Source organism: Nematostella vectensis, chromosome 14, assembly GCF_932526225.1.
Source record: "Nematostella vectensis chromosome 14, jaNemVect1.1, whole genome shotgun sequence".
Lineage (NCBI taxonomy): Eukaryota > Metazoa > Cnidaria > Anthozoa > Actiniaria > Edwardsiidae > Nematostella > Nematostella vectensis.
In genome coordinates this window covers 1,055,073-1,065,779 of record NC_064047.1, presented here as the reverse complement: position 1 = coordinate 1,065,779, position 10,707 = coordinate 1,055,073, and the positions used below count along the sequence as shown (strand labels likewise).

General features: G+C 39.9%; 1 protein-coding gene across 1 annotated transcript; it reads left to right on the top strand.

The window, feature by feature from the left end:
- The first annotated feature begins 3,475 nt into the window (after positions 1-3,475).
- LOC116618503 lies at positions 3,476-10,311 on the top strand. The gene is made up of 5 exons (XM_032382256.2): positions 3,476-3,582; positions 6,933-6,999; positions 7,725-7,914; positions 8,750-9,323; positions 10,104-10,311. The coding sequence occupies exons 2-5, from the start codon at positions 6,945-6,947 to the stop codon at positions 10,158-10,160; spliced, it is 876 nt and encodes a 291-aa protein (XP_032238147.2). The 5' UTR covers positions 3,476-3,582; positions 6,933-6,944; the 3' UTR covers positions 10,161-10,311.
- The last annotated feature ends 396 nt before the right edge of the window (positions 10,312-10,707 follow it).

Genomic DNA, 10,707 nt, shown 5'->3' with positions numbered 1-10,707 from the left:
TGAGAATGCCCATCACTAGGAGCGTACAACTGTGATACAGGTACTATGAGAATGCCCATCATAGAAGCGTACAACTGTGATATAGGTACTATGAGTGAGCCCAACAATAGAAGCGTACAACTGTGATATAGGTACTATGAGTGAGCCCATCACTAGAAGCGTACAACTGTGATATAGGTAGTATGAGTGAGCCAATCACTAGGAGTGTACAACTGTGATATAGGTACTATGAGTGAGCCAATCACTAGGAGTGTACAACTGTGATATAGGTACTTTGAGTGAGCCCATCACTAGGAGGGTACAACTGTGATATAGTTACTATGAGTGAGCCCATCGCTAGGAGCGTACAGCTCTGATATAGGTACTATGAGTGAACCCATCACTAGGAGCGTACAACTGTGATACAGGTACTATGAGTGAGCCCATCACTAGGAGCGTACAGCTGTGATATAGGTACTATGAGTGAACCCATCACTAGGAGCGTACAACTGTGATACAGGTACTATGAGTGAACCCATCACTAGGAGCGTACAGCTGTGATACAGGTACTATGAGTGAGCCCAACAATAGAAGCGTACAACTGTGATATAGGTACTATGAGTGAGTCCATCAATAGGGGTGTATTGTTTGATATAGATACAATGACTAAGCTCAGCTTCGATCATACAAAATCTCTTATTGACCACCCCTGCATGCACGTGGTTATCCCCTATACGCACGTGATCATCCTCTATACGCACGTGAATATCCTCTATACGCACGTGATTATCCCCTACACTCGCGTGATCATCCACTATACGCACGTGATCATCTCATATACGCACATGATCATCCTTATACGCACGTGATCATCCACCATCCCCTACGCACGTGTGATTCTCTATAACGATCCTGCTCATGTTTAATAATTACTTAGAGTCAAGGTTCCGCGTGTGACTGTTGCAGAATACATCAAATTATTTGAAATAACTGAGAGCTAATTGAAGGACGTCTTTCTTTTGCTGGCGTCATAAAAATCCATGATGGTGGTGGGCTCTTGATGTGCACGGAAATAGAAACTTGTCTTCCATTCCATTAAATTCTCAAAAAATATTATATAATTTTAACGTTTTGCCTTTAGGATGGTATTACTCGAGATTTTAATACAATAAAGTTATCAAATAGTGTTCTGGTACAATAAAAAGTTAAGGAGATCATGCGAAACAGTATAACATTATTTCTTAGATATAATAGGATTTGGCTCCAATAGCTTGGGCCTGGTTCATAGAAAGCAGGTTAGTGCTAACAGAGGGGAATAAGTAGCGCCATACTTTGGGACATTTGATTGGATAAGATTATTATTTAATCCTGGTTTTACACTAACCTGCTTTCTAGGAACCGGACCCTTGTAAATATATCCCTTAACTCCACAAGGCGTCGTTACGAAACTGGACAAAGGTTGCAAGCCATGGAGAGTTGAAGGCGGTCGGAAAAACAGAGAGCTAATGTTGCGTGGACACCAAACCAAAACGTAAAATTCATCAACAGCATCAGAGTCATACATATTATAAAACCGAGATAATACGAGACATTTCTACACAGCATCAACAGGTAAAAAAGGCTCAGCGGATAAATGCACGCCCAAGTTTTTTTATTTTAACAATGTCTGTTTTATGTTTTTGGGATTAAACAATTATTTGTCTTGCAAATGACAAGGGAATAAAGAGGCAGTACGGTTCATCGTCATTATACCCAGCAGCAGGTTACTATGTATTCCTTTAGGCGTATAATCTCCAATAAAATGACATGTAAGCCCCAGACGCCTTACTTAAAGAATGCCAATCAGTCCCTTCTTTGTTATTGTTTAAAATTGAACATACACCAGTTTATTTTCAAGAAAACTTCAAAATGACCATCCACGATTGAAGTCTGATACTTTATCAATGATATTTAATTGAAAGTTCCTCGGTTGTTTGAATTAGCCAATGGAAATAGATGCTTTGAGTCACTCGGTATTGTGTGCGAGCATAGAATGGCGGCGTGATTGGCCTTCTTTAAATCTATTTTCCTGATGATATCTATGACTTAGCCAGAATACCAGCATGGAAAGCTATGTGCCTACGACAATTGAATAAATATCATAAACGATCCTTAATTCATATGATCTCTCGATGAAAGCGCGTACATAAATAGTCCAGCCTTCTCCATTCCTGTGGGTTTGATTAAAGGAGATAAAAACAGCTGCCAATTTTTTCCCATTTTATTTGTCTCATGAAAATATTAATCATCTTTGTGGGCGGACAACAATAACGGATACTTTTTTAAACCCCGAAGGTGAAATAATTACTTTCTGTTTAACATATCTGCGTTTTTTAGTTTCGAATATATGCATTATATATAAGCCATAGTTTGATAAACGCTTCAATTTGCTTCATTACTGGGCTGTTTCATTTTAAAACAAAACAAACATAACGAAGGTTTTTATCAATTTCCCGGGAAGTTACCCGAGTTTTTATCAATTTCCCAAAAGTTTCCCCGAAGTTTTTATCAATTTCCCCGAAGTTTTCCTATTGTTTCTAATAGAGAGCGGGAATCGCTGGATGCTCATCCCCTTAAAGCCACAAAAAAAGTTTTAGGAAACAAATTGTAAGGTGCTTACAATTGGCGCAAATATTTCGTGACCCTTACACAAAAAACGTGACCGTCGTCAGTTTTTTTTTTTTCGCATTTAGCGCAATTCACAGTGTGAAAAGCGAGCTATATCCGTATAGAACACAAGATTTACCCTTGGATAACATAGTAGGCCAAGGTCATTCATATCCACACAATATATTAGATACAAATTATATATGAGGTATTTATGAGGTGTTTAGTTTCCTCGGGTGCACGAGGAAACAAGTTTAACTGTGTGGTCCGCGTGGTCTAATTTCTTGGTGACACTTTGTGAAAGTTGTCTTCGCCTGGCTATTTGACACGTTTCTCTGGTTCGCAAGACAAAAAAAATCCAGCAAATAACCACCTTTGATCTCGATGAAAAGCATTAAAGCACAGCATACTATACAATGCGAGCACAGCTAAGAAGAGGGGCGCAATCATGCGAGCACTAGGAATGTATTACTGCTACTTTTACTGCTACTGTTGTGATTTAGAGGAATACGCCGGGGCCCCTTATTTTCGGCATGCTCGCCTTATTATATTATTATTATTGTTCGCTATACACATGTATATGAGAGGTGCGCCGGATTTCTTTTCTTATTCTTTTTGCCTTCCCATCCCAGTTTCAAACTTCTAAATAACATCCATTTTATTCCAACAAGCAATGTCGATCCCTAAGGAATATTATCATAGAATCTTTGCACGTGCAAGTCACTTCGTTCAGGATACGTTTTGCGTTTCAATTAAGCAAGTAGGAATAAAAATCTGGGGTTTATTTAATCGATGTTTTACGACTTCCTGAAAGGGAAGTGGTAGGGTGTGTAATTAACCGCTGACGTCAGCCACAAGAGGTAAATAGACTCGCATAAAACACCGAAAAATCATAAAATTCAGATTACTGAAGGGGGAAATTTGCTGAACAAGACGCAGCCGATTCACGAAGGGAAGGTAGGTGGAAACTTATCTTTTGCACTTACAATAACGTGTTTTTATGTTTTTCTTTCCTCTTCTTTTTTGGCACGGGAAAGGCAAATGTGAAATGCGCACACTTATATTGGCTATTACTTATAGCGTTAAACCAAAATCTCTTTTTTACCTATCCTTGACGCTTACAATAAAGTTTATCTGATTTTTTTTATCTTTTATCTAATTATCTTTTATTTCTTAGTAAAAGCAAGTGCGCAGATTTGTTTTGGTTTTTATAGCGTTTAAGCAAAACCTTTCATTTACCTCATATTTTGATGCTTAAAATGACGGTTCAATTAATCAATGTTCTTATCTTTGCTTGGGGAAGTTCAGGAGAAAAACTTTTAACTAATTTTTAGCTTGGGGAAGCTGAAGATGGAATGTGTTGACTCGTTTTGGCTGTTTCTTACAAAGCAAAACGTCTCCTTCGTTAATCTTTAGACACAATACCGTTTTCAATCCATGAAGTCGTCTGCTTTTTTTGCTTGGAAGGGCTACGGAAAGGCGAAATGCGCGCACCGCGTTGGCTATTAATTCTATTTCTTATCGCGTAGCGTTAAAACAAAACGTCTCCAGAGCCAATATTAAAAATGGTTGGTTAAAGACCATCATATTTTCTTTTATCTTTTTAATTTTTGCACTGTAAAGGGGAAATCGCACATTTTTTGGCTATTCACATTTGACGTTAACTATAATTTATCTTTAAGATAGTTGCACTCAAGGTTCCGGACCATAAAGTATTATTTTTCTTTGCTTGGGAAATGGTTAGTGGAAAGATAAAAAGAAAAGTAAGATGGGCAAAGTGAATGGGGAAGCTATATACAGTACATTCTTGTGGAGGCAATAAGTTCTTCTTTATTTTTGATAAAGAAGAACTTTTTTGTTCAAGAATTCAAGCAATAGAGCTCTCCTTAAATTTTACGACCCTGTGGTTTTAAAACTCTTGAGTCTTCAGACTGTCATCGAATGCGTGTTTTAACTGCCTCGTAGCGCCAGAACTGATGACCAAAACAGACGGCATTACGTCCCAGCAATGCTGCCACCGTTTATACACCGCAAATGCTATCCTTTGTTTTGTGATCAGCTGAGCGGGGTGGTTTCTACAATGCCGGCCGATTTTTGCACTGTTGGTTTTAAAGTATTCCAGCTCTATCGACGTCCTTTTTTTAAGACCGCAAAAGACACCAAGCCGAGAAAGGTATTTACACGAGGTTCATAGAGTGCGAAAAGAAGACACCGCAAATGAAAACACCTTAGATTCCCCATACTCAAACTCTTAGAGAAACAAACATAAGTTAGAACTAGCGGGGACGCTAGTGTCGAGTTATCGGATTTATAGATTGTAAATAATAGCCGCTCATATTTTCATAAAAAATCATGAACAAAGTATTTTTATCCATAAACGCGCGATGGAACCCAATCAAGACGACGGGGTAAAATATGGCCACGGGAGACGGAAAGGTGTTAGTAAAGTAGTAGCGGGGAGTGGTATAACACGAGTCCGGTTCGAGTCATCAGACTGAAATGTAGGCTAGATTTAATGAAAATTTAGTTGAGCACAAGTTAAGTATTTTTTTTTTTGGCTTCGCGCGCATGAATTCTCAGATTGGAGAAAAGTGCCCACGATCTGCCCTTAATAAACTCACTCGTGAGACGCTAGCCTGTCATTATATATGAGAGTAATTCTAAAAAAAGACGTGACACATTTAACTGGATGATATATCATAAGCAGAGCTTGTCGATGCATTAAAAAGAGTATTGATGATAATAATGGCAAAGTGAGCCAATAGAAAGCACTCTTTCTAATTGGATAAGTACTCTAATTGATGTTTTATTAGGGTTAGTTGCTTTAAAGAATGTCGATGAATTACCTCTTATAATTGATAATACAGCGATCTATCTGCAAGAAAAAATTAACATCCCAGTTACTAGCTCAGAATAAGCCGATGGAAATGTTTGCCTTTGGAGGACTCGGGAGCGTATGGCGCCCTGATTGGCCTTCTTCACTTTTCGACGCGCGCTATCGTGGCCACCTTGACAGTTGTTTAAAGTAGGCAAAAAGGTTGCGAGAATCATTGTGATTGACATGAACGTCACAAGCCAACCAGAAAGAAAAGCTTCAGTGCAAGCCGGGAAACGAAAGAATGTCATATTCTAGTTATAAATAAAATAAAGTTCATGTTAATCAAAACATTGAATCATCTTTGTTTTTGTTGCCACGGTAGCGCGCGTTGCAGCGCAGCAGTTTTGGGAAACAATAGGGACCTTAAGCAACTACGTGGGCAACCTTGACGATGACGGCAGAAAACAATGGAATTTGATTCAGAGTTCAATAGCAGTACGTGAAAACGCGTTTTCTGTGATATCAGCCGTTTTTCCCCCAACCACGATGTGAAAACTCCAAGCTTCACGGTCTATCGAGGACGCGGACGTTTGCCCTGTAATTCCTCTAACTACGTTCTTTATTGTAAAAACAATGTCCTTAGTTTATTCCCATCTGTTCCTGACACTGGTAATTCCCTTGAAATAGTTCTACAACCCAGAATTTTTTAAAACTTGGCATAAACATTTTTGAAGTTAGAGCTTTCAAAAAATGTAATAAAAAATGGGGGTACCGACCTCGTTTTCACAACAGATGGGCGTAGAGTTGACGCGTTTTTACTGATCGCGCGAGGAAAAATCCCAACTCTTAGTTTTCAAAAAGAGTGCCTATACGAGCTGCCAAAATCCGATCTCCCATTTACGAGATCGCACTAAAAGACACTGTTTTCGCCATTATTTATACGGTAAAAAGCGCCATTTTTTAGTATTTTTACGGTTATTAAGAGAACATAAACAAACTTCTACAAGCCAATTTTTTTTCTTCTTTCGGTATATCATTTTTCCGTATATATTTAACTATTTGAGAAAATAAAAAATGGGGGTAACCGACTTTGTTTCTCTGGCAAAGCGATTTTAAGTAAAACACACCTGCTTACCAGGTGATACCTTGCTACTCATGCTATTCGTCGCGTTTTTTTTAACTGCTAAAGGGAAGTCATCAGACTAGACCCTGCTCACGAAAACATCAAATTCTCTCAGAAAAATCTGTCTATGAAAAAGAAAATATATTGTCTCGTAGACTTCCAAGAAAAAAAAAGCAAGTTGTGAACGACACTTATGAGTTCGCAGAGCAGTACACAATACTAAAAAGACGTGTAGCCTGGGGCGAAAATGGCCTCCGCACGCATCTAAAAGACATGTCTCTTTTAGTCCTCCTCCTGCTCAAGTCCTCACAGGAAACCCATCCTTGCACTTGTTTTCTTATAAATTTGTTTTGTTTTGTATAACAGGGAGTCCAAGGTATGGCGTGTCTTGCTCTGGTTGCGGTACTAATCTTGTCAATATCCACACATCCAGGTGAGCCGCCGTTGCCATAGAAATGAGCCCTTGTCAGCCACGCCTTTGTTGTCGTTTTCATTCAATATTGGGAGCCAGATTGTGTGACGGAAATAACCAACTAATACAGAGTTTTATAATAACCTTATCTGTTCAATTCAATAGCAAATCACATGACAGATCCAAAAATTGGCGATAGAAATAAATACCGTTTGAATGACCTAAGCCTGCTATCTAATGAACGCCACCCCTCCCCCCCCCCCAAGCTTGCTTGTTTGTACTAAACGCCCTTCTCTAACATACTACCTCCACCCTTCACTCCCTTCCAGCTTAAAACAAACGACATAGGAATTCCAGTAATATAAATCAAATTTAATGGCCTTCTTGCTTAATGTGAGCTTGGCTTCTACTGGGTGAGACTTGCTCAATGTCAAGAAACGCTTGCTACGCAGACTAAAATTTACCGCCGTGATCCTGACTGAAATAAGAACACCACTGCACTCGAGTTTTATTTATTGTTATAGTTTAAAATGCGCTCTCCTCTCTCCTTAACGCCTCCTATCTATTTAAAACCTTTCCTCGGAACATCATAATTTACCGGCTACTAGATTGGACAAAACAGCCCGAGACCTTCATGGGGCTGTACCACTTGGCGTGGGTTAAGGGTTTGAGAAAATCGGATTGTTAGGGGAGAGATTCCGGGGTTTAAAGAAGCGCCTATAATAATGGCGCCATCTCTTTAACAGCATATGGCCAGCAGACCTCCCAAGATGGTATGTTTCCGTGTCCGGCCGGACAAAAAGAAGATGGCACGTGTCATAACGCCTGGCGGGTAGGCCGATCGGAGGAGAAGAAATCCGTTTTACGGGTTTACAGACGACAGACAAATTGCGATCCGCAGCATGTTCCACTCTGTCGCTTGACACTTGGTAAAAGGTGAGTGTGGGAACCCTGTGGTACTCTTTTCTATGTTGGGTTTGCTGTGCCTATCAATTGTTACCGGGATTCCTGTGATAGAATAGCAAGCTTTTTCTAAACATCCTGCATAAGAAACGAATATAGAAGAAGAGCACGATTGCCTTGATATGTCCGTGTACTAGGCGACTTACCAAAGATACGTGACTTTGGGGTTTTAAACTCGCGCGTGCTTCTTCGGCTCATCCAGCCATTACGAATAAACCAAGGGGTTGCTTATTTTAAATAAAAGATTTTGACATTTCGTCGCTCTCTGGTGTGTAGGAGTTGAAGCCATTTCTATATTCATCTTGTCTTTAATTCACCACTCAAAAGTTCACATGATTTTTAGTGCGAATCGCCTATAAAAAAAACAAGCCTACGGTTGTGGAGTATTGCAGCATTGTTATATCTATATTCATCTTGTCTTTAATTCACCACTCAAAAGTTCACATGATTTTTAGTGCGAATCGCCTATAAAAAAAACAAGCCTACGGTTGTGGAGTATTGTAGCATTGTTATGCTGTGTACCTTAAAATGAGATTTTTGTTTTATAACAATATTTCACATTTATTGCAAGAGCTACAATCAAAAAACAAACCCCAAGTTGTGGAATATTGAAGCATGGTTATGGTGTGTAATGGTTTTTTATTTTTTTTTATTTAATTTTTTATTTAAATTTCACATTCATCCCAAGAGCAAAATGGCTCTTCAAGAGGACTTATGCCAAAACATGAGTTCTAGAACGACGTATATTCTCGAATGAATGTGCGAATTATCCATCATATTTTGATATATTTTCGTATTTTTATCACAGAAGTGTCGACGAGGAAGAAGCACAGGATACGCGCCCACGATCAGTATGCGAGCGGTCAGTGGGTCGCGACAGACTTCGATGCGCGTTACACCTGACGCTGCGTCGGCTTGGTAGCCGCGCCACTGAAAGCGGCAATATTGTTTGCAGGAAGCGCTCAGGAGAGTGCGTTTACACTGACGGTAACCAGGGCAACGCTGAACAAACAAGTCGAAGGGGGATAGGTCAAGGTCAGGTGCCGTACGAAAACCAGATGCTCTCGTGCGAGGAAACGCCCCAGTCCCCGTTCTGTTACGGGATTGGCAAGAAACGTCACGGCTCAAAGAATGAAACGCCGTTCAAACGAGGATCTTCTTACCAGAAAACCAAAAAAGAGAATCAACCCAGTCCAATGACACGTGACTTTAAGGAGCACTTGACCCTTACTAACACCGGAAGTGGTTCCATATCGTTGGGTGTTGTCCCGGAAGTGCTGATACCGGAAGTGAGTCCCGAGGATGAGTTGACGGGTGGTGGAGAACCCGGCAAATGCGACCCGAACAACCTCTTCTGCCGCTTTAGGGTACCAGGCGACGAGGTAAAGATCTCGGAAGGCAGAGAGGGAGGGGGGGTATCATGTTATCCTTATTCATCAGGCACCGACCATTTGATATCTGACGGTAACAAAATTACCACCTCGGCTAAGCCAAAATCTCTATTAAATAGCATTCGAGCAAGCAAATTTTGGCTAAAAGGCACAGGGAAATTCCGATAAAAAATCCAACTGGTTTCAACGATATTTGTATAGTAATCAGGGGCGGATCTAGGGGAGGACCAAGCTACCCCCCCTCCCTATTTTCAGATATTTGGCTTAGAAATAACAAGAATTATAAGGAAATTCAAGGAAGAACAATGAACCCGGCACCGCCTTGTTTCGCCCCCCTCCTTTTTTGGAACACCTGGATCATCTCATCCCCTTGTATTGCATCAGAATTAATATCGAGAAGAAAAACAATGTCAGATACCAAATGGTAGGAAATCTTCTATCTTCACCGGGTGCCTAGGTTGACTGGTGTTATGGGTCTTGGAAATTTTACAGGTGGGAAAGTGGGTAGACGCTGATGCAATTTAGGGATTAGCTTAATTTGGTACGGCATTGTTGGAGCCTAGGAAATTCATCCTTTCTCACTCTCTGTCAGGCGACGAGATACGGGTCTCGCGTGCTCCCTGATTTTCGGGTCCGTTGTATGAAAATAAGAGACAAATATGGATGTTTGAACAAAAATCGACTGAAAATGTAAGAGATTTTCCTAGGGAAGAACTAGACCATGTGCAAAGACGTCTGCGACCCTACAATTCTCTTTTCTTTTTCTTTTAGATCCCTAAGCGATGCAAGGCTGATGATATTGACTGTCTACAGCAGTTAACGTTTTGAACAAAGTTCTAACATAGAAACTAATCAAATATATTTTTGTTATTTTTTCTTTAAATTGCACATAATAGCTGGGAGAAAATAAACGGATAATCATAATAAAGTTATGTATATTATGTACACTTAAGAGAAAAAAAAATGTAAAAAAATGTGAGCAGGCTGTTAAAAACATAATTGACTGGATAATTTTCTGCTAACTCCTGCCAGTGCTGAAAACCGCAAGATTAGTCCCAGTACCGCGCGGTTAAACCTAGCCTTTTTGTTTTAAAATGGCGGCTTTTTATCGGAGAACTGTCACATTTTGGGGAACGATAAGTAAACTAGCGCAAAGCTAAGGCTATAATTTTCTTTATGACTCCCTCATTATCAAACAAATCTGTCATCTTTTGTACATAATGGTTAAATGCTGTACAGTTAGTCAACACAACGACTGAAATCATCCTTTCGTACCTTTACTCGAACGATTCCACACTACGATTGTGTTTGTTTTCGTCAGAACACGCGCATGCGCATACGTTATTCAGCACTGTCAATAACAGTAGGGAGGGGG

Excerpts from the sequence above, each read along its gene's own strand:
- LOC116618503 (XM_032382256.2), top strand. The coding sequence starts at position 6,945 with ATGGCGTGTCTTGCTCTGGTTGCGGTACTAATCTTGTCAATATCCACA. Across the intron at positions 7,000-7,724 it reads GTCAATATCCACACATCCAG|CATATGGCCAGCAGACCTCC; the intron begins GTGAGCCGCCGT and ends TCTCTTTAACAG. Across the intron at positions 9,324-10,103 it reads TTAGGGTACCAGGCGACGAG|ATCCCTAAGCGATGCAAGGC; the intron begins GTAAAGATCTCG and ends TTTTTCTTTTAG.